Source organism: Nicotiana sylvestris, chromosome 3 (genome assembly GCF_000393655.2).
Source record: "Nicotiana sylvestris chromosome 3, ASM39365v2, whole genome shotgun sequence".
NCBI classification, from domain to species: Eukaryota; Viridiplantae; Streptophyta; class Magnoliopsida; order Solanales; family Solanaceae; genus Nicotiana; species Nicotiana sylvestris.
This window is the reverse complement of record NC_091059.1, coordinates 14,813,322-14,837,667: the sequence shown is the minus strand read 5'-3', so window position 1 is coordinate 14,837,667 and position 24,346 is coordinate 14,813,322. Positions and strand designations below refer to the sequence as shown.

At 37.7% G+C, this 24,346-nt stretch overlaps 1 protein-coding gene across 1 annotated transcript in view; it reads left to right on the top strand.

Annotated features, from left to right (window-relative positions):
* The window catches only part of LOC104218808 (uncharacterized protein At5g08430-like), a 37,188-nt gene extending 13,117 nt beyond the window's left edge, over positions 1-24,071 (top strand). The window contains exons 5-12 of the mRNA XM_070170667.1: positions 2,697-2,884; positions 4,165-5,035; positions 6,411-6,520; positions 7,563-7,622; positions 15,103-15,153; positions 15,936-16,008; positions 16,275-16,487; positions 23,078-24,071. Of these exons, the coding sequence (XP_070026768.1) occupies positions 2,697-2,884; positions 4,165-5,035; positions 6,411-6,520; positions 7,563-7,622; positions 15,103-15,153; positions 15,936-16,008; positions 16,275-16,487; positions 23,078-23,571 (2,060 nt within the window). The 3' untranslated portion in view covers positions 23,572-24,071. The remainder of the gene's footprint in view (positions 1-2,696; positions 2,885-4,164; positions 5,036-6,410; positions 6,521-7,562; positions 7,623-15,102; positions 15,154-15,935; positions 16,009-16,274; positions 16,488-23,077) is intronic.
* Positions 24,072-24,346: the final 275 nt, after the last annotated feature.

Genomic DNA, 24,346 nt, shown 5'->3' with positions numbered 1-24,346 from the left:
ACACTACCAAGTAGATACGCAAATTAGAGGTATCAGGTATACAATACAGAATGATTAGTTTAACTTCGAATCATGCCAAGCTCCTTATATTTGTGCTAAACTTAACTAAACCATGCTCGAGGGGGTTGATTTAAACCATATAAAGATCGGCTCAATCGGCATACAAGTCCACTATATTCCCTTAAAAAGCTCGATGTTTGCTCCATAATCCATATACGCTTCATCATCGAGATCAACATGAATGAAAAGCATTTTGATGTCTAACTGATGAAGGGGCCAATGACGAACAGCTGTCGTGGATAAGAAAAGCCTAACTAATGTAATTTTTGTAACAAGAGAAAAATATTCAAAATAGTTAAAGCTAAATATCTGGGTATACCCTATTGCCACCAAACGAGCCCCAAACGATCAATCTAACCATTTGGATAGACTTCCACTATATACACCCACCTATAACTGACGGTAGATTTACTTGGGGGCAAAGAAATAAGTTTCCAGGTACCACTGGGTGTAAATTAGATATCCCCTAAATCATAGTCTGCTTCAAAATTGGATGATAGAGAGCTTTTTTTTCTTTGACAAGGTAAATAATTTTATTAATGTTAGAAAAATCCCTGTATACAAGAAGTATACCAGAAACTAGAGAAACCTACACTAAAATATGGTTCTCTGTCATCCACTCATCCATACAAACAAGGACTTCATGATTGCAACAAAAAGAAACTAGAGGCAAGAGACTACTCCTCACATGTACAAAATAACTCTTGACCCTTTCAAACACTCTCATGTTCCTCTCCCTCCACACAACCACATAAGAGCTAGTGGGGCTACATCCCATGCCTTACGACTTCTCTTTCTCCTTTTGAAATTCTAGCAATGATATGCCTCCTTTACTGAACTCGGCATAACCCAATGTATATCAAACCAACTCAGAACCTATTGTTCTGAGTTGAACAATGTAATAAGAGATGATCAACATTTTCTCCCGAGCACCTACTCATATAGCACCAGCTGAGATGCATGATCCTATTGTTCCTTAGATTCTTGGCTATCAGTATTGCTCCCCTAGCTGCCAACTACACAAAGAAGCACACTTTTCTAGGAACCCTAGGTATCCAAATCAAAAGATGCGGAAAATCCGCTTCATCTCTCACCAAAAGCTTACAGTAATATGATTTGATTGAGAATTGTCCATCTCTCCCTATGTCCCATCTCCACCTATCTTGCATGCCATGTGATATATTCTGTTTGTAAAGGAATTCTACAAGGCTTAGGAACTCGCCCATCTCCTAATCCTGTAGATTCCTTCTGAATCTAAGATCCCAAATCATTTCCCCCTTATGTATCCTCTGAATTTGTTGCACTGTCAAGTATTTCTGGTTCGAAATTCTGTATAAGTTGGGGAAGGCAATGCTCTACACATTCTCTCCACACCACTTGTATCCCCAAAAGCTAATTCTGCTTCGATCGGAGAGCTTTGCATGCAGATTAAGATATAGAAACACTAGACATGGATGAAATAATGACATGGTATACTGGTGACTATCAATTGTAACTCAAACATGTGTTTAGGACCTGAATTACGAGTAGAGCGTATACCTTTTAACAAGGATAGGAGGGTTAGCAGGAGGAGATGGATCCACGGCTGGAGAAGAATTCAGTACAGGCCGTGAATCATGTTCACTCGGTGGAGGATGTTGGCGATGGAGATAATATGTCAGTAGTGGCGTGTTGTAGAAGGAGAGGAAGCTAGTAGATATACCTGATTCTTAGAAGAAAAAAGAGTTGATTAAGGCTGAATCTCAAAGAATGTAACATCTGTTGACATCAGGTGCCAATTAAGTTGGTATCTTCAGGAGAATAGCAATGATAATGCTTTTGAATCCTAGAAAAGCCAAGACACATTTGTTGGCTCGAGAACTAGCTTATCACGTCTAGGAGTTTGGTTATGAACAAAACAAGTATATCAAAGACACAAGGAGGAAGAGAAAAATGAGGAGATTGTGAACAAGACATAGTGTGGAACACGATCCTGGGTGGCAGAGGAAGCATAGGATTAATCAACTAATAGCCAGTGAGAACTGCATGGAAATTGGTGCATTTCTATTTTTCACCTTTAGCAACACCGTTACATGCTAATCTTTTCTAAGTTTTTTCTGCAAATTGTCTGAACATAGGAGGATTGTAATATTTTTGATGGGAAGCTTCCCAAAGCTTGTATTTCTTCACCAATGTGCACAGGCATAGTGAAATCATCTATTTTTTTAAATTTATTTTCTGATCTTAACCTACTTTTTATTTATCATCAGGCTAAGTAATTTACTAATTTTATTCGTTTTGATGGTCTTGCCATATCTGTATAAACAGATAGAAAACAGTTACCCGCAGGTACACTGAGAGAGAGGGAGGGAGGGTTATTACTAGTTTTTGCTGCAGTGAAGATAATCAGAGTGTAATTCAACTTTTTGGCCCGAGGGCCAAGATCTGTCTTCTATTTATCCATACAACTAAGATTGGCTGAAACTCAAAAGTACATAAGAGTATCATGTCTATCTGAAACACATCAGATTACATTGGAATTTGTTGGGTTTGAGTTCTTATTTACTCTTCCGTTATTTATCTTATTCCTTAGTGTCAATGTTTTTTTATGTTGATAATAGCTGGCTCAAAGTAATGACGTTCTTACTATATTCCAGGATGGCACAGTTGCTTATTTTGCCACAGAAGTTCAAGTTATCATTGTTATTGCTGTGTAAATGCTGTATGCAATCGCTGCATCCTTTATACAGAATTTGCCCGTATTAAAGGGAAGTATGGATTCTGCAATGACTGTTTAAAGCTTGCTTTACTTGTGGAAGAAAACATGGATGTTGATTCTGAAGGGGTATGGATGACAATTATGCCTTTATTTCTCAAACTACATGTTTCGCTACTTATTAATTGCTGACTATTGTTTTGGAATGTTATCTGTGCAACTCATGGAAAATTGACAAAATTCGATAAGTCAATGTCTAGAGCTCTAAAGCTTCACAGTATGACATTTTAGAAAAGCAAATACGTTTGTCTTTTATTCATAAGAGAAGGAAATAAAAACAAAATGTTGAAGTTTATTTTAGGAAAGTTTCCAATGTTGCTCTGAGGGGGTGGCTTTACACAGAATTAAAAGAAGAAGGATGTATGCATGGGACTATCATTAGCTAAATTTGAGGAGTGTTGGGTTAAATAATCATGTAGTTGGTTCCTAAAAGTTTCTCATGTTAGGCTTCCTGTCACTTGAGCAAGTGTAGTCTATCGAGCAGCATGTGAGGTGATACTTGTAGTAATTGATGACTTGTGTTACACCGTCTATTTAACAGCTAAATTAAGCTTGGTAATGGTATTGCTCTAGAAAGAGCTAACAAAAGGAGTATGGCTATAGTGATTAGCTAGTTTTGCACCTACTAGATGGAGCAAATTTTTCAGTTAAATTATTAGGTAGAGCAATTATTAGTTGGTAGCAGAACTCTTCCATTGTTCCCAGGTTGCCTTTGGAGGCTACTGAAGGAAGCTACCAAAGTAGAAGCGAGGTGACTATAGTTATAACTAACTATTGTGATTCGCCCTGTATTTAACAACTCCGCGATGTATGCTTAAATATGATATCCTTCAAAGGAAAGTTTACACACTATGGAGATAAGCTAAGAAAGTGTTATTTACGATAATGCCCATTTTCTGTTGACATGTTAATCAGTTATCCTGAATTTTACCAGAAGAATGAACTTATTGTTTCTAAATAGGCACCTAGGTGCTGGTGGGAGGTGGATAGAGTTACCTGGTACCTGTTGCTGGTGGGAGGTTGCAGGTATCCCGTGGAATTAGTCGAGGTGCGCGCAAGCTGGCCCGGACACCATGGTTATCAAAAATAAAAATAAAAATAGGCACCTAGGTGCATATGCAGAATTACACAGATTACTGTCTCTATCAAGAAAACAAGTTGACAAGTAGATTTTGCATGGATTTTACTTCTCTCTACTCATTGCAATCATCTAAATGGTAACATGCATTTACAGGAGTCTTGTTTTATTATTGCTATTATCTTGTTTCTCTCTTTTGCTCATTTTTTTTAACCTTCTTCTTGGTAAGTATTTGATTGTCATTCCTGTGTGAATGGTTATTACATTCCAGGAAAGTGTCAACCTTAGAGACCGGGAGACATATGAAGGCCTGTTTAGAGAGTATTATGAAACAGTCAAGGAAAAAGAAAGATTTGACAAAAGCAGTCTTTTTGCTGCTAAAGATCGAGTGAACAGGGACAATGAGTACCAACCAACCTCTAATTTAGATGAAGGTAGTGAAGAAGAGGATGAGCAGCTGGTTTCTGACTATGAAGGTTCGAATGATGGGAAACCTCACAAGCGAGGATGTAAAAAGAAGAGATATAAGCTTCAGCAACAAAAATTGCAACGAAAAGTTAAATCGAAGAAAAAGGAATTTATTGGATGGGGGTCAAAAGCTCTAGTTGACTTTCTTCAGTTTATTGGTCAAGATACTAGTGAAACATTATCCCAACATGATGTGTCCTTACTAATAAATAACTATGTAAAAAAAAATGATCTTTGTGATCCAGTAAAAAAGAGGAGGATAATTTGTGATGCTAGATTACAAACAGTCTTAGGTAAGAAAAAGGTTAACATAGGCAGAATATATAAACTCCTTGAAGCACACTTTGCCGAAAATGAGCAGAATTCGGAAGAAGAGGAGCTTGATGATGATCTTGAAGAAAATGACAGGGAAATATTCGTGGCTTCCGAAATTGGCAAAAAGTCAGATCCAAACAAGAAACTGACAAAGAAGTATCTTACTCCAGCTCCGAGTCAATTTGCAGCCTTGGTCCCTGAAAATATCAAACTTGTCTATTTGAAGAAGAGCCTAGTGCTGGAGATGATCAAGCTGCTGCAATCAAATGAAAACAAGATTATAGGAAGTTTTGTTCGGGTGAAGTCAGATCCATGCGATTACAGTCAGAGAAACTCTCATCAGCTTGTGCAAATCACAGGTTATTTTAACAAACGACTTCATAGTTTGGTTAGTTTTAATTAGTTGCTGACACCCCTTTGGTAGAATGCTATGCAGAAGTCTGAAAAATGCATGATGAGGATACTTTCTTTCCCAATTTTTTGCTAATATGATATCAATTTTTGACTAGGTTGTTCCCATATTTCCTTAAGATTGTTTGCTTAGTATAATTTGTGTTTTCTTGACATGGATAACTTGTTCAAGCATCTTAACTCTTTATGACTGCACTGCTAACTTTGAAGCTTAATGGCCTCAAGGTTGAGCCCAATCCACTAGTGATATTGTCCGTTTTGGGCTTTGGCTCGCACAGCTTTAAAACGTGTCATTAGGTTCAAAGGCTTGCTTCCTTATATACCCAACATTTCTCACGTGTTTTGTCAATGTGGGATTTGCCTAGAATGTCACATACGCCCCCTTAGGACTCAGTGCCTCACTCCTCACTTACATTTGCCCCACCATCATCTCAAAGATGTGGGATTCGCCTAAACTCACTTGAATGGAGATTTGCCTCACCATCACCCAAGGTTGCAACAGCCAACCCCTAGTGATAGATATTATTTACTTTGGGCCTTAGCCAGGGAATCATCTTGTGTATAAATACGATTCTTAATTGAATTGTAGATCTGAATAAAGAATTTGCAGGTTCCCTCTCTATATTTCTCTCTGTTTACACTGTCCTTGCAAAATCTGTTCAAGAACTTTTGTTCTTCTTTTCTTTAGCATCTCTGTTTGTTCTGGAAGTGCTGAGAAGCCATTGCACAATACAGCTACGGTTAAATCCGCCCCCAAGATTTAGATAGAGGATAATTTCTCTCTCTATTTGAAATTAGATCTGGATCCTGGTCTACCATGGCCCACTCCAGCTTATTGGCCACTAGACCTAACCCTTGTGAAAAGTAGTTGTCTTTGAGAAGGTAAAGCTTGAAACTAAACTCTACAAACCAAAGATTGAAGCAACTTAAATAATTTGGGGAAAGCGTTGATAAGAAAAAAATAATAGAGATGTTATTCTGGTCCGACTTATACTTAGACCATTATCTTTTGTTAAGAATTAGAATATTATTAATATTACAAGATCCTATTCCTTGTATATATAGCAAAGGTTTAGAATCCATATATGTAAATAGGAATAGGAATTACTAGACTCTTAAAAAAAAAAGGAATAGGAATTACTTTTCATTTCTTTTTAGGATTACTTGCATACTTTTGTTTCCTTTTAGGATTACTTGTAAACACTATATAAACCTCAACATGCTTGCGGGAATAATCACACAGTTCATTCTCAAATCTCTTCTTTCTTTACATCTTTCTTAAGACCTGAAGTTTTCCATACCAATATTGCTTTGCATTATCAGGCATCAAGCAAGGCTCAATTGGTAAGGGAAAAAATGAGACTGTTCTTCAAGTTTCAAATACGTTCAGAGATATTTGCTTGAGCATGCTTTCAGATGATGATTTTACATCGGTATCCTCCTTGATCTCAAGTTCTATCGCTTTAATTGCCTTCTAGAACTTTTACAGGATTCTGCAGCTACTAGTATATCCAATGGTTCTGAATATTCTCCATTGCCTGCTTAGAAGCCTCACTGCATTCCGCTGTTACTTTAACGAGCAAAATGTACACGACACTTGCACAATCATTCCCATCAACGAAAAATATTATTGAAGTGTGTGACCATTCTAAAAGCTTAAGCTGTTAAAGAGAGTACACTTTTATTTGCTTATTATGTCTTCAACACGCCACATCATGTGCGAGCTTGATTCTTTTTGACCGGTGAGACTCGAACCCAGAGCCTCTACCTGCTCTGATACCATGTTGAAGTGTGTAACCATCTCATCTAAAAAATTATGATAAATGGACCTTGGTCCTAACTCAACCCCAAAAGCTAACTCATGAGGTGAGGATTGCCCAAGACCACATAAGGAAACCAAGAAACACAAATCCCATATGTGGGACTCAACACCCCCCACGCCCGGGCCTACAAACTGGAGCGTGGACAACATAAATGGGGGCTCAACATCTAACAATAAATTGGGATAAGTTTGGCTCTGATACCACGATAAATGGACCTTGAGCCTATCAACCCCAAAAGCTAGTTTGTGAGGTGAGGATTGCCGAAGACATATAAGGAGACCAAGAAACCCAAATCCTATAGATGTGGGACTCAACAGATATTAAATGTTGTCCATCAATCTTGGATAAACTCTTGTCAATCTTCTAAAATTTTCAAATTGTGAACGGCAAAACTGATTGGATTTCCAGTACTTCAAATTTTGGTGGCAGCCGGAGTACTATAATTATGGAGAACAGTAATGTAGTTGTGAAGAATTGTAGTTGCACTACTACTAATGAATACCTATCCCTATTGTCCATAAACCTCTTTTAACATAGAACAGAGCATCTACTCTTTGTAAAATTTTAAGATGTTACGTGTGTTCCTGTGTGCTTAAGGAGCCTTCTTGGCTGTCCCTTAAATGTATTTTTACTTTTGGCATTTCCTTGGCAGGAAGAATGTGAAGATTTAAGAGAGAGGGTGAAAGCTGGCGTACTTAAAAAGCTTACTGTGGTAGGTGCTTTATTGCCTTTTATTTGATATATCTATTACTAATAATCTTAATCCAGAAACCTTTTAATGTATGAATGTCTTATTTAGAAATTTTCACCCAAAAGAAAGTTGAATCATCTAAAAAAAGAAGTGCTCTTTCCAGTCACACCTTAGAGAAAGTGCGGTTCCCAGCCTCATCTCTATTGCTCTTAGCGCTATAAATTGGTATCTCAAATCACAATGGAGAATCCAGGAATAGCTAAGTGATTTACAATCTTCATTCGATTCTAAATCCTTGTCGTATTATGAATGCTGTAAAATGAATATCTACTTGCGGAGAGGGTTGAGGTAGTTTTCAGTCGTGGTCTCCAAAGTCACAGCAAATATTAAATCTACTTGCTATTGTCTCCATTTTTGGTTCGATAGCCCATACTGCCTAGCAAGCTGTCCGCTTCATTTTTGGCTTCCTTTTCAAAGAAAAACATGTCTGACTGTAAAATAACAAGGTAATGGAGGAATTTGTGTCAAGAATTTTGTTCATACTAGTTAGAATCGAGTGAAAATTTTAGATTCTAAATCCTTGTCGTATTATGAATGATGTAAAATGAATCTCTCCTTGTGGGGAGGGTGGTGACTGTAAAATAACAAGGTAATGGAGGAATTTGTGTCAAGAATTTTGTTCATACTAGTTAGAATCGAGTGAAAATTTTAGATTCTAAATCCTTGTCGTATTATGAATGATGTAAAATGAATCTCTCCTTGTGGGGAGGGTGGTGACTGTAAAATAACAAGGTAATGGAGGAATTTGTGTCAAGAATTTTGTTCATACTAGTTAGAATCGAGTGAAAATTTTAGATTCTAAATCCTTGTCGTATTATGAATGATGTAAAATGAATCTCTCCTTGTGGGGAGGGTGGTGAGGTATTTTTCAGTCGTGGTTTCCAGAGTCATAGCAAATATTAAATCTACTTGCTATTGTCTTCATTTTTGGTTCTCTGCCCCATACTGCCTAGCAAGCTGTCCACTTCATTTTTGGCTTCCTTTTTCTTACATAGTTAGTAGTTGTGTAAATAAATAGAGTCGCACATGGAATATGATTATAATATGTATTGCGTATTGTAGATTTTTGAGAAGAAGAAAAGACTTCTTGCATTTTCGTGTGTTTCTTACGTCCCTAACCAAAGGTGTTTATACACTAGGTCCTATGACTATTTTAGGAAGGAAACTAAATTACTGTCAATTTATAATCAATCAGAATAAAATCAAATCTCAATCAGAATCAAATCTTTCCTAATAATTAAGCAATCAACACTCCCCCCTCAAGTTGGTGGAAAGATGTTGCACATGTCCAACTTGCAAACAATGTATGAAAAATCCATTTGTTGAGACCCTTGGTAAACACATCAACTAACTGTTTTTCCGATGGCACATGAAACAAACTCAAGACACCTGTTGTAATTTTTTCCTTGATGAAGTGTCGATCATTTTCCACATGCTTTGTTCGGTCATGCTGGGCTGGATTATGAGCTACACTGATGGCAACCTTATTGTCACAGTACAAGGAAAATTTTCCTTTTTCACACAGTCTCAATTCCTCTAGTAGCTTTTGTAGCCAAAAGCAGTTCGCAAACACCCTGGGTCATAACTCTATATTCTGCCTCCGCACTTGATCTAGCAACTACACTTTGCTTCTTGCTTCTCCAAGTAACCAAGTTTCCTTCTACGAGCGTACAATAACCAGATGTAGATCTTCTGTCATCCAGAGATCCAGCTCAATCCGCGTCTGTAAAAGCTTCTATTTGGAGGTGATCATGTTTGGAGAAAAGTAGACCTTTCCCTGGAGCAGACTTCAGATACCGCAAAATGTGAAAGACAACTTGCATATGAAAATCTCGGGATCATGCATGAACTGATTCACCAGGCTAACTGAATATGCTATATCTTGTCTAGTGTGGGAGAGATGAATGAGTCTTCCAACCAACCTCTGATATCTTTCCTTATCGACCGACTCTCCAACTCCGCTTTATAACCTGTGATTGCTTTCAATGGGTGATTCTGCGGGTCTGCAACCTGTCATACCAGTTTCTTTCAAGAGATCCAGAATATACATCCTCTAAGAAATAAATATTCCTCTTTTTGATCTAGCAACCTCAATTCCCAAGAAGTACTGCAATTTTCTTAGATCCTTGATCTCAAATTCATGTGCCAACAACTTATTCAATCGGGCCATCTCCTCTTTGTCATCTCTTATCATTACTATGTCATCAACATAAACTATGAGAAGAGTGAGTTTACCTGTATAATGTCTTATGAAGTGGGTGTGATCAACATTGCTTTGTTGGTAACCAAAGGAGATCATTGCATTGCAGAATAAGTCAAACCAAGCTCTAGGAGATTGCTTCAGTCCGTACAAGGCTTTCTTCAATCTGCATACCTTTCCTTGACTTTGTGCAGTATCAAATTCAGGAGGAATCTTCATATACACTTCTTATTCTAATTCTCCATGAAGAAATGCATTCTTCACATCAAACTGTTGCAAGTCCCAATCAAGATTAACTGCACAAGACAAGAATTCTAATAGTGTTCATCTTAACAACAAGGGCAAATGTCTCTTGATAATTCACTCCACAAGTCTGAATGAATCCCTTAGCCACCAATCTTGCTTTGAATCTTTCAATCGAGCCATCGGCTGTGTGTTTCACAGTGAAGACCCATTTGCAGCCAACCAACTTCTTGTCTGATGGTGAAGTGACAAGTTCTCAAGTTTCATTTTTTGACAAGGCCTTCATTTCTTCAATCATATCTTGCTTCCATTTAGGATCTGCAAAAGCTTCCCTCCAATTCTAGGGAATAGACACAGAAAATAGACAAGGCAAAGGCTCTATAGGAAGGAGATAAAGAATTATAGGAGACAAAATAAAATAAAGTGTGTTTGATGTTGCAAGATCTGACTCCTTTTCTGTGAGCGATAGGTTCATCTAACTCATTAAGAAATATAGATAACTCAGAAGTAGAAGAAAGTTAAGCTTCGGTAGATTGCATGATAGCTTTTTCTGCTCTATTTCTCCTTGAGTAAGTTTTCAAATCAGGCCTATCCAAACGCCCAATAGTCTCCCCCTGAATTCTTTCTCCAATTTCACTTTCCCCTGTGACAATGTTATCAAGAGTTCCAATAATAAAACTAGGTAGAATCACTTCTTCCTCCTTACTGCTCTCCCCCTGAAGAGGTGATGAGGTAATACTGAAATAGGGCTCAGATTTTCGAAAAGTAACATCCATGCTAACAAAAGATCTCCTAGAGGGAGAATGATAACATTTGTAACCTTTCTGTGTCGGAGAATTCCCAAAGAAAACACATTTTATAGATCTAGGATCAAGTTTCCCAAAATTTCTAGTGTGGACAAAACAAACACACCCAAACACCTTTGGAGGAATAATATATTCATTCTTACCCTTTGAAGCTTCTAGAGGACTTTGAAAATTGAGGGTTTTAAGTGGCATTCTATTGATAAGATAAGCAACCACTAGAATAGTATCCCTCAATAAGGTTTTGGTAGATGTATGGTGAACATAAGAGATCTTGCTACTTCTAGCAAATGTCTATTTTTACTTTCAGCGACCCTATTTTGTGCACTAGTGTAAGGACAACTATTCTGATGGACTATCCTATTGGACTCTCAATAAGCACAAAATCTTTTATTCATGTATTCACTGCTAATTGTCAGTTCTTAAGATTTTTATTTTGCAATCAAACTGAGTATAAATCATCTTATAAAATGACTGAAAACAAGAGAAAACTTCACTTTTGGCTTTTAACAGATATACCCAAGTCATCTTAGTGCAACAATCAATGAAAGTAACAAACCATCGACTACTAGACAAATAAACAGTTTGGGTAGGACCCCATACATTAGAATGAATAGTCATAAACGGAGTTGTGCTTCTATTATCACTCACAGGATAAGAGTTTCTTGTATGTTTGGCATATTCACACGCATCACAGAACAAAGATTCAAATGGAGTCCTTGAAAACAAATCGGAATATAACTTCTTCAAAACAAAGAATGATGGGTGTCCTAACTGTCTATACCGTTGTATTATTTCTTGGTTGACATCCTTACTTTCCCCAAAAAAGTCTTAACCCTAGTTTTGAATTCCATCTAATATATACAAGTTATCATGCAATATGCCACTGCCAATCTTTTTCTTGTGTTTGAAGATCCTGAAAAATACAATGATTAAGAAAGAACTCGATTTTACAGTTTATAGCTTTGGTGATGGCACTAACAAAATAAAGATTGACAGGGAACTCAAGGACATGGAGCACAAGATGATAGTTTAATATTAGGAGTACAAACGACAGAACCTTTTCCAGATATAGGTGTTAAAGAACCATTGGCTATTTTAACATTATCTCCTTTGAGACACGGAGAATAATTTTGAATGCCTTTAGAAGAGCCTGTCATGTATCTATTTGCACTAGAATCAACAATCCAAGAATTAAGGTGAGCAACAAAGGCAATACCTAATTGCACATAATTGGATGTGGTAACATTAGCGGAGTCAAGTTTGGCTAGGAGGCGATGGAGAAGCTGAATTTCATCCTAAGACAAGATTTCTCTAGAAACCGTCTCCTTGAATGTCTCCATATTTTCTGCCCAATCTGATGGAAATCTGAAGAAAATTGCTCAAAAATAATCTGCCTCGCCGGAAAGCAAATTTGTCTTCACGGAACCGGAAGGAGTTTGTATTGCGTATAGCCACCAAGAGAGAGAAAACTCGACCTCTTTAATAAAAACGGAATCCTAGTGCTGTGAAGGAGATAACTCACCTAAAAAAGGCTGCAATGACTCTGATACCATGTAGATTTTTGAAAAGAAGAAAATGCTTCTTGTATTTCTGTGTATTTCTTACATCCCTAAGCAAATGTATTTATACACTAAGTCCTATAACTATTTTAGGAAGGAAAATAAATTAAAGTCAATTTACCGGCTGTTTCAATCAGAATAAAATCAAATCTTTCCTAATAATTAAGCCAATCAACACGTATTGTTATAAATAGGGGTCTTTGTATCTATATCTATATTATTTTAAAAACGTGAAGTCCCCTAGAGAAATGTCGTTCGCCTTTTTTACCCTTAAAATATAAATTTTATATTGGATAGAATCGTAATTAAATTATTTTTGAGGTTTGTAGATTCTGTAACAATCCCCCTCAAGCTGGAGCATAACTGCTAATCATGTCCAGCTTGTTACAATAATATTCTATCCAAGTTCCATTTAGACCGTTCGTGAATATATCACCCAATTCCTCTCTCTTAAATCTTCTCACAGATAACGTGATAATCGTCCTCGATCTTTCATCTTCTCATGGTAACTTGATTTGAAGTAATGTGTAGAGCAGCCTAATTATCACACTGTTGACAAAGGTTTTAAACCAACTTTATCTAAAGGTTTCTGTATCCAAAGCATTTCACATCTGGACTGAGCCATAGCCCTGTACATTGGTTCTACACTAGATCGAGATACAACACTTTGGTTCTTGCTCGTCCATGATATCAGATTTTGACCAACAAAGAAGCAGTAGCCCTACCCTGATGTTCTATCAGTTCTGGATCCAGCTCAATCAACATCCACTGAGTATGCATGTGATCGCTTTACTACTTGCCAAGGCCAAGAGCTCCTTTCAAGTAACACAGGATCTGTCCTAATGCTGCCCAATGTTTGACTGTAAGTGCGGACATAAATTGACTGTGATAATACTAACTGCATAGGCGACATCTAGACGGGTCATTGTGAGGTAGTTCAATTTCCCAACTAACCTTCTCATCCTTCCGTATCATTAAAAGGATCACCATCATTTTACATTAGGAACCATCGGTGTGCTATATGGTTTGGCTCCCGTCTTTTCAGCTTCTGCAAGCAGATCAAATACATACTAATCAAGTACATACTATCTGTTGAGACAAGATCCCTTTCTTGCTTATTGTTACTTCTACTCCTAAAAAGTATTTCAGCTGGCCCAAATCTTTTGTGTGAAACTTGGCATATAAGAACAACTTGGGAGAAGAAATTCCTGTAAAACCATCTTCTTTGTTGACAATATTGTCAACATAAACAACCAGAAGGATAGTACCAACCGTTACTGTACTGACTGAGACTTAGGCAGAAAGCTTGATTATTCCTTCAAAGCTTGATTGGGAATATATAGCTATTACAAAGTGTACATATTTGGTAAGTGTATAATTACAGATAAAATCCTAATCAAATCCGTAAGATCCCTAATCAAATAATCATGATTCTATGCCAATCACATAACATCTCCTAATCAAATTATCATGATTTATGCTAATCACGTAATATCGCAACAACCAACTGTTAACCATCTATTGAAGACTGAGTTGTCGCATTTGCTCATCTTCCATCCAAATTCTTGTACTACGTCGCTAAACTTGCCAAACCGGGACTCTGCTTCAAACCATACAAAGATTCTTTCAAATGGAAAACTTTCTCGTACTCCCCTTGAGCAACAGACCAGGTGGTTGCTCCATATACATTTCCTCTAGGAGATCACCATGGCAGAGTGCATCTTTTATGTCCAACTGGTTTAATGGCCAGTTATGGGAAGCAGCTAGGGAAATAAACAAGGGAATATAATTAGTTGTCATCTTCATATGTTATATGGATAAGTTTTTGTAAATGAACATGACAAGACTTGGTTCAGAAGTGCATTAATTGAAAGTATTAAAGATAGAGTAGAACTGAAGGTGGAACATATTATTCACAACTGTTTAAAGTCAGCTGAACGATGGGATTGATTAGTGGGTAGATAGGATGGTAACTCTAGCCCATGTGAAAGTGAGGCAAATCTCCTCCTTTACCAGTGTATGAACCTTTCTTTGTTGTTATATTTTCAATATGTGGGGAATCCTTCTATATTTATCTCATTACAAAGAAATGATAGGTGTTTAGAAGAGTTCTTTAGAGAAAATTAAGCTTAACTGTATTTTGTCCTCTCATTTTTGGTGTAAAAATTTGTGTAGATGAAACTTAGACTTCATTACAGTTTTTAGAGTCCTTTTAAGAAGAATCTTGGACAGATATAACTAGGTCTCCTTTTTTTTTTTTGTTTTTTTTTTGTTTTGTAATTATGGTTTCCAGCACAAGCCTTTTTTTTAGTGCTATTTGTACATCATGCCCCTTTACAATTTTGAATTTAAGAAAATGACCTTTTTAGATCTCTTTTGTGTAAAAGACATATCTCTTACGTGTAAAAACAAATCTCCCATGTGTAAAAAAAGAGGTAAGGTTATAATACTAAAACAAGTTTGTAAAGAGCCAAAAAACCAACTGACTCCAACTCCAAGCTTTATGCTGATGAATATACTGCTACCTTTATCAACAAAAAAACAAAGCATAAATCACTTAGTTTGGCACAACATCCATATTCATGTATGTTCCAGATTTTAAAATTACCATAACCCTAGATACTGCTTTGCAGGTGGAGCTCGAACAAAGGGCTAGAGTTCTCCATGAGGATATCACAAAGCATGTACAGTTACAATCTTAGTAAAATATTCTTAAAAATCATGGTAGTTTATTTTGCCCCTGCTTGAATACGGCAGGTTCTAGGCTTCTAGCTGTATGTACTTTTTACCTCTACTGCTGTGAGATTACAGGATATGATCATGCAAAACAGATTACAATATCTTAAGCTCTTGCTCTTTTAATTTGCAAGCTCACACTGACGCTATGTAACTTCTACTTTAGACTGGTTCACAATCTGCTTTGTAAGAGTTAACATTCCCCTCAACTTTTTAAATTTTTAAGACTCTGGGTTTCGTTTTCAGTAAATTCCGTCCTAATAACTTGTATGAATATGCTTTTATATATCTATCCATGCATAAATGAATATCTTAGCGGGGAAAGGGAGATGGTGAGAGAGTGACTTTCTACGTGTCTACGTTTTTTGATGTTTTCATGTTACTGTTTTCTATAGCTTGCATATTCCTGTACGGGCCTGATGCTCTACATCCAACCTTCAAGCATGCCTTGTATGGGTAAAATATCATTGTAAAGCCCCAGATAGGAAAGGCTTTATTATCTCCACAAGTATCAAGCACCTTTTGAATTCTACCAGCTTATATTTTGCATGTTTCCACTTTCCTTGACTTTGTTACTTAAGAGCTCATAGCGCAGTTATATTTGTCCAAAGTAACATGAAAATGCCAATGCCAACTGTTTATTGCTATATTTTCATCAATGTGTTTTGCAATAGTTATCTGATCCCACCTTTGTTCTTATTGGTTTTTTACCTCTCCCCTTTAATGTCAGTGGATTGCTCGAAAGCTATCTTTGTTGGAGAAACTCATTGATCAAGCAAATGAGAAAGGATGGAGATACCAATATCCTTTTCTGCCCTGTCCAAACTACAAATTAAAGGGATAACAGCTGTATGTTTTCTGTAATAGAGTAATTTAAAAAAAAATAAGGTCGGAAGATTGTCTTGGAGTTGGAACCAAAGCTTTTTGTGATCACTTGCCGGTACAACTTTATGTGGATCATTGTTTCTATTCATTGTCTCTCGTCATTCTTTCCCTCCTTAGAGCTTGAGATGTGGCCCAAATCGTCTAAACAAGGAAACTGTTGCCTTAACCCCTTTTGTCTTTACATTTTGTGAGTATATGGAACAAAAAAAGCGTCTACAGAATCCATCAGAACAGTCGCTATTGCTACATAATTTTCCCAGAGTAACTCCTGATGTAGCAGAGCATGAACCTTTGGCTGAGCACAAGATCCATGACGAGCAGGAGCATCAATGCTTACATGAGACAACGCCTTCCAAGGTTGTCAATGGTAAACAGGAAGACAGAGAAACCTACTCAGGTATGGTTATATTCTAGAGGTTAAGAACTTGATGAATATCTTTTTCTTTAATGAAATTTTTCTGTAGCCTTATAAGAAAATTTGTGAGCTCTTATCTAACCTTTACTAGCTCTCATCTCAGCAGCACCAAAGAAGACAAAATGTCCATCGATTTTGAAATTCTTACCTTGATATTTTTTTTTTGAATTGGTAACTATTGTATATATTATAAAAATCAGTACATAGGTTGCACTGAAAACCAAATTTACATAGAGAGAATTTGAAGATATTCTAATTTAAAACCTAGCAGGATCCTAGTATGTCTATGATTGTCAATGTATCTTCTGTGTACATCTGTTTGCACCAAAAACAAAATAGAAGAATACAATTGAGTTTGATCTTCTGCAGTGGATTGCTTCTGTCTTCAAAACATCTAGTGTTCCTTTCCCTCCAGACTGTCCACCAGATACATGCCGGAACAGTCCTCCATCTATCTCTGCTAGTTGCTTCAGCTCCAGCTTCTTCCCAGCTATAAATGACATCTTTAATCCTGTATGGCATTGACCATGAAATACCCCTAAGACTAATAAAGATTTTCCATAGTTGGTCTGTAATCTTGCAATGTAGAAACAAATGGTTGACAGTTTCTGCATTTTCCCCACACAGAAAACATCTTGAACACAGAGATATTCCCCTTTTTATGAGATTATCCTGGGTTAAAGCCGCCTCCTTTGCTAGTAGCCAAGTGAAGCAAGCTACCTTGTATGGAATCTTTGTTTTCCATATATGTTTCCAAGGCCATGTGTCTACCTGTTGATTGTCATGATTCAAAATCTTATATGCATCCTTCACTCGGTAAACCCCTCTGTTGTGCCTCTTCCACCATATTGAATCCAACCCTTCCTATAATCCTGTAAATGCTTCCAGCTCTTTGTAGAGGTCAGTTAATCTTGTTATCTCCCAGTCATTCAGCTGCCTTCTTAGAGCTATTTCCCATCCTTGACAACTCCTCATTTCAGCTACTGTCTTATGCTGGTTTTGTGCTAAACCGAACATATCTGGGTATCTTTCCTTTAAGCTTCCAATTCCTAACCAGTTATCATTCCAGAAAGATGTGTTCCTTCCGTTGTTCACTCTTATGGAGGAGTGATTCTTCATTATTGACCAAAGTTCTCTGATGGATTTCCACACACTTACTCCATGTGATGTTCTGACTTTTTTTGACACCCAATTGTTTTCTTCACCATACTTTGCTTTGATCACTTTGGACCATAAAGATTGGGGTTCTTTACAGTACTTCCATAACCATTTAATTCTTAGAGCCTTGCTTTGGTTCTTCAAATTCCTTATCCCCATTCCACCTTGTTTTTTATCCATTGTTAGCGTCTTCCAATTGACTAAATGGAAGACCTTTTTCTCCTTATTGCCTTGCCAAAGGAATGTTCTTCGGAGTTTGTCCAATCTCTGTAAGATGCCTGCTGGAATTGGAAACAAAGACATCATGTAAGTAGGTAGAGAGTCTAATACTGAGTTGATTAGAACTAGCCTACCCCCCAATGATAGGTACTGCGATTTCCATCTTGACAACTTCTTCTCACACTTTTCTATGACTGAATTCCAGATTTCTTTTGATTTGGATCTTGCACCAAGAGGCATCCCAAGGTAAACAGTTGGTAGGGACCCAACTTCTCCTCCCAATATCTGAGTCAGTTGCCCCATGTTGTTAACTTCATTAATAGGAAAAATATTGCTCTTTCTCCAGTTAATGTGTAATCCTGATACTCCCTCAAATAAAACCAAAATGATCCTTAAGAATCTAAGTTGGTCTTTTTTAGCATCACAGAAGACTAGAGTATCATCAGCATATTGGAGATGTGTGATCTCTAGATTGTTAGCCCCACTCCTGTTTACCTCAAAGCCTTTAACCCATCCACTGACTTTAGCTGTTTTGATCATGTTGTTCAATCCTTCCATGGCTATGATGAATAGAAAGGGAGATAAAGGATCACCTTGTCTGAGACCTCTGTGTGAATGAAAATAACCTTTAGGACATCCATTTATAAGAATGGAGAATTTCACAGTAGATATGCAAAATTTCATCCATCTAATCCATTTTTGCCCAAAACCCATTTGTTCTAACATTCTTAGTAGGAAGCTCCAGTTCACATGATCATAGGCCTTCTCGATATCCAATTTGCATAAGATTCCAGGTTCTTTCTTTTTTATTCTTGAGTCCACAGCTTCATTAGCAATCATCACTGCATCAATTATTTGTCTTCCTTTGATGAACGCCATTTGTTGAGCATCAACAATTTTCCTAACCACCCTCTTAAGTCTTTCAGTTAAGACTTTTGAGAGCAGTTTGTAAAAGCTCCCTATCAGACTGATCGGTCTGAAATCTCTCAATTCTTTCGCACATGTCTTCTTTGGAATCAAAGCTATATATGTTGCATTGAAGCTTTTCTCAAACATCTCCTGTGAATGGAAGTTGTTAAAAGCCGCCATGATATCTTCCTTCAAAATGTCCCAACACTTTCTGAAAAAACCCATTGTGTATCCATCTGGACCTGGAGCCTTGTCACTTGCACACATCTTCAAACTGCTCAACACTTCTTGTTCCTCAAAGTTACTCTGTAAAGACTCCCTTTCCGATTCAGAAATGCTTGAACTATTTTCGAAATTGACTGTTGGTCTCCACTGTTCAGGTTCTGTGTATAGCTCCTTGTAGAATTCAATGATCTCGTTCTCTATTCTTTCTGGATCCTCGATTACTTCATGTCGAATCGTTATTTGGTCAATGTTGTTGTTTCTCTTGCGTGCATTTGCAGTCCGATGGAAAAATTTTGTATTCCTATCCCCTTTTTTGAGCCACAAAGCTCTTGATTTTTGTCTCCATGCAAATTCTTCATTCTTGAGATGCACCTCAATCTCCATTAGAGTGGCTGCTTTCCTGACTGATTCCTCCTCTGTCAACGCTCTTAGTTGTTGCGTTGTCTCAAAATCTGCTAGTTGACTTAGCAATTTTGATTTCTGCAGTCCCAAATTGCCTTCGTAACTTCTGCTCCATACTTTTAGCTTGCCCTTGAGAGCTTTTAACTTGCAAGCTAAAATGTAATCAGGTCTTCCTGAGAATTCAAAGGATCCCCACCACTCTCTAATTCTGTCCTCAAAACCTTCCACATTCAGCCACCAATTTTCAAACTTAAAGTATGATTTAGCTTGTTCCCAAGCACCACAGTCTAGAGCCACAGGTGAATGGTCCGAAATCAGCCTTTGTTGGATAGTTTGCTTGATGTTTCTGAACCTTACATCCCATTCTTCTGAAATGAGAAATCTATCAATTCTTGAAGCCGCTGTATGATTGTCCCCTTTGAACCAAGTATAGTTTCCTCCTTCAAGTCGAAGATCTATCAACTCCATATCTTCTATAAAATCCGAAAACTCCACCATCGCTCTGGACCTCCTTGAACATTCCCGTTTTTCAGAAGGATACCTTGTAACGTTAAAATCGCCACAAACCGCCCAAGGACCTTCCATCAATCCCCTCACTGCACCAATTTCACTCCATACTTTTTTCCTTTCTATTCTACAATTTGGAGCATACACTCCTGTTATGTGACATTGAAAATTCTGTAGAAGAGCTTCAAACTTGCACGTCAAAGTGTATGCATCAGTCTGTAACACCCCCCCTTTCCATACTCTGCAATCCCATAACAACAAAATCCCCCCTCTCGTGCCGCTAGCTTCTAAACTTGCATACCTCACCCATCTACCACCCCATATTTGCCTGACTATTTCCTCGATATCCCCCTCGTCTTTTGTTTCTTGCATGCAAATAATGTTTGCCCTCCAATTCTGCACTTGACTTTTTATTATCTCCCTTCTCTTCTTATCGTTTAAACCCCTTACATTCCAGGAAATTACTTTGATCATCATATAGAAATGATTGATAAGTCTCTTCCCCTACTCCTTTTCCCATCACTCTTGAATTTAACATCGAAAGAAGTTAAACCTTTTAATTCCAGTGATCCTTTGAATCTTTGTTTCTTCACCTCCAGCTCTGTCTCCACCCTTCTTACCTGTCTGCAGCTGTCAATTTGCATTAACAATTCCAGTGCTTCTTCTTCATGTCCTTGGAAATCCACTCCAAACATTTTCCCCAATTTGATCATATTTTGGTGGACCCATATTGTTTCATCCATGTCTTTATCCAATAATGGATTGTGTTGCTGAACTGCTAAAGGATTCACCTCCTCGATTTCCCACTCTTGAATAGAGCTAAATCGCTTTAGATGTTCCAGAGTACTTCCCACGTGATCATTCCCCATCTTTGAGTTTATGCTTTGCTCCCCTTCCTTCTGTTCCAATCTTGCTGAATCTGCTCCACCTTCTGGCTGACTGCAACTGGTAATTGTTTCCTTTTGCATACTTTCAAGATTCACATTAAGGTTTTGATCCCCTTGAGATGACTCTTTTGCCCCCGAGTGAGAAGGTCCTCCCATTTCCTCGATATAAGGCTTCAGCCCAGTATCATCAGAGATCTTACACGAGAGGTCATTAAAAATGACTTGTGCAGCCATATCGGGGTCATAGGATTTCAGCTTGACTTTTGACACTTTACTGCTTTGATTCATCGAAGTTGAACCTTGTGTAAATTGTCCACTTGCCTTTCCTTTATCAGTGTTTAGCTCATACCGTGTCTTTCTTTCAGCCCAGATTTGGATGAAAAATTTGGTACCGTCTCTTTCAATCCCCACCTCATTGGGAGTCTTTCTGTCATCACCAGCAATTTTGATTCTTGCCCAGTTAAGATGGTTTTTGAGATCAGTTTCTTCTTCTGTAGCTAACCAACCCCCACAGAGATCTCCTATTTCTTTGAAGATCTTTTGTGACCATAGATGTAAAGGAATCCCCATGGCTCTAATCCAGCATGTTTCCTCAATTTGTGAGTTTGGAATGCAACCGGCAGTATGATTCCACCAATCCAGATGAAGCTTGAATTTTTTCCATCTCCATTCTCCTTGCACAATCTGCTCTGCCATGAATCTGTTTGGAAATTCAAAAAGAAACATGTTTCCTGTCATTTCATATATGTTTACTCCGTATGCTTTGTTCCATGAAGCACTAGTCCATCGCCTTATATCTACTAAAGTGGGTCTCTCATTGATTTCTTCCCCTAAAGACCCGATAATGCATCTTTTTAGTAGGCCTGTGTCCTCTCCTCCAGTAGGTTCCAAAACAGAGATATCGCCATTGTTCGTGCTGACCCTTGCCTCTCGAAGAGTATTGGATTGCCATTTACTCTCCTCAACTGCTTGGGCATAAGGGAAATTGTCCACAGTGTTTCTGGGTGGTACTATGGGATTCAACTTGGTGGTCTGATATATGAATCTCTCTATCTTAGCTGCTATGTCTTTCCAGCCAGAATTCAAAGTTAACTCTGGGATTATAATCACTGACCTCCCTTCTCTCTTCAGTGACAGAATACTCATATATCTTCCATGGGCGTTAAATTTCCTAGTACAGAAATGTTCTGTCAATTGCTCCTTGTACTTCCATCTCTTCACTAGATTGTTTTGATCTGTCGACGCTTCTTTAAGTGCAAAGCATATCCATTCCATTGCCTTTCTACCCATGGATGATCTTCTCATCATGTTGCGGCTTCTCTCCACCCATTCAAACCAAGTGTCTTTGTTGGAGTTCCATCTGGTGATGTCAAAAGATTTGAATCCTGCGTTGAAGTATATCCTGTTGTCTCCCATATTGTACAAGTCAGCTGCTCAGGTTCTGGAATTTTAGGGGTTGTTTGGAAGTTATCACAGTGAGCTAGAGAGCTTGAAAAAAAGAACAGAAACCAGAATTCTGGACAGAGAAAGATTCCCCGCCACCGGAAAAAATAAAAGTAGTCGGAATTCAGAAATAATTGTATGGATGTGCTCGGAATTTCCCAGCGAGCGTGCTGTCCAAAACGAAAATTTTGAAAAGTGGCCGGGATTGAGCTCACCCGCCGGCGCGTGGTGTTTGGCTCGCCGGAAAGTGCCGCGCGTGAGAGGTTGTTTGTCGGAGCTGTTTTCAGAGGGGTGGTCGGAATTGAATAACCATGCTAATGGTGTTTATGGATTCTCAAGATTCCTTGTTCTCAGGCTCCTCGGGGAGTGTGCCTGAGAGCTCAAGAAAGTAGAGAGAGAAATAGTCTACTGGTGAATAATCTCAATTTTTTCTTACCTTGATATTTGAGTTCCATATTTTCTTTGTAATATTAAAACCAATTACAATATATTGTTTTAGGTAGCTCAGATTAGCCAATTGAATTGATTTAGAGTTGTATTTGCTCATATGTGTATAGTTTGTGTTTTACAATTTGAAGAAGCTTCTATCCCCCTGACAATCTTTTTGCCGAACATTTGGTTATTTGCATAGAACTAGACAAGTAGAACTCCAAGTTTAGCAATCTTTAAAGCTATTTTTCCTGTTGTGTACAAAATGATGCGTGCAGTGGGTAACACTGAAGCATTTTCAAACTAAAATTACAGAACCAATTTGGAAAATATTCTATATCTTTTTGTAAATAAAAATCGTTTTTGTAACATAGTGCTTTTCTAACTTTTCAGAAAAGAACACACAGCAGTATGCATACTCTCCAGAAGAAAAGGCTGAAATTAATGTTTTAGAAGAGCCTCATCAGTTCACAGCAACTGATCCAAACAGATCAAAAACATCCTTACTGCGAGAAATCTCAGAGATTAAAGCAGCTTCTCAAAGTGAAGTAGATGCTTCTCTTATTAGCAATAATGATCTAAAGGTGAATCAGCAACTGTATGCTAATATGGGACCAAAAAAAGTAGAAAGTCAGGAGCTGGAAAGGATTGAAGTTGTTGATTTGAGTAGTGATGATGAGGCCAAATTGGGTGTTGTAGCTGATGATCCAGACATGCGTGTATGGCATATTTCTGGCCAAAATGAAAAGTATTCACTGTCATTGCTTAAACGTTGGGTCGAGAAGACTCCTTCTGCCTGTAAGTTCAAAGTCTGGAAAGAAGGTCAAAGTGAAGAAAAGGCTATCTTGTTGAGCAAAGCTATAAACCTGGTTTTACCACAGAAGTAGGCGTCAAGATGCCAGTAAAAGTATAGAATCATATGAGAGGTATTTTGTACGTAAAGACTCTGATCAAGCTTGGCATTTTCATGTCCATTGTGTAGATAATTATGGTAAGTCAGCAATCTTTCTGCATGAACAGTAAGATGTATCTGTAGGGAAATTGTTGCAAGTGTCTATAGTGAGTGCACACGTGAGGCCAAGTATATACTAGATGCAAATATATCACAATATATACAGTTTGTGTCACCTAGCACCGATAGAGGAAACTTTATTCTTCTTTTCTATTTTCCTTTAGTACATTACATGGTCTAATCTTCTCTTATTTAGATACCAAATGCTGCAGTCTGCATCTAACAGTGTGATGGATCATAGTTTATTCAACAATGCCTTGCGAAAACTCGGGCAGATTTTGCCTTTTGTACAAAATGTACAAAATGAATATTGTTCATGTAATTATCAGTTGATCCTGACATACCCTCCAGGTTATGAAACAGCTTTATTTTTAATTTTGATATCAATGAAGAGAAGTACTAGTTTTCTATTGTGGAAACAAACTCCTGGGTAAGGCTGCGTACGATAGACCCCTGTAGTCCAGCCCTTCCTTGGACCCCGCGCATAGCGGGAACTTAGTGTACCAGGGTACCCTTTTTTATATCAATGAAGAGAAGTACTAGTTCTCTTGATTAAAAGTTGTTGCGTTTGTTTGAAGTTTTCCCAATGGTGAGTTTGTAAACTCATTTTAGATGTTTATTGAGTAAGTTGTTGTTTGGGCTCTATTGCA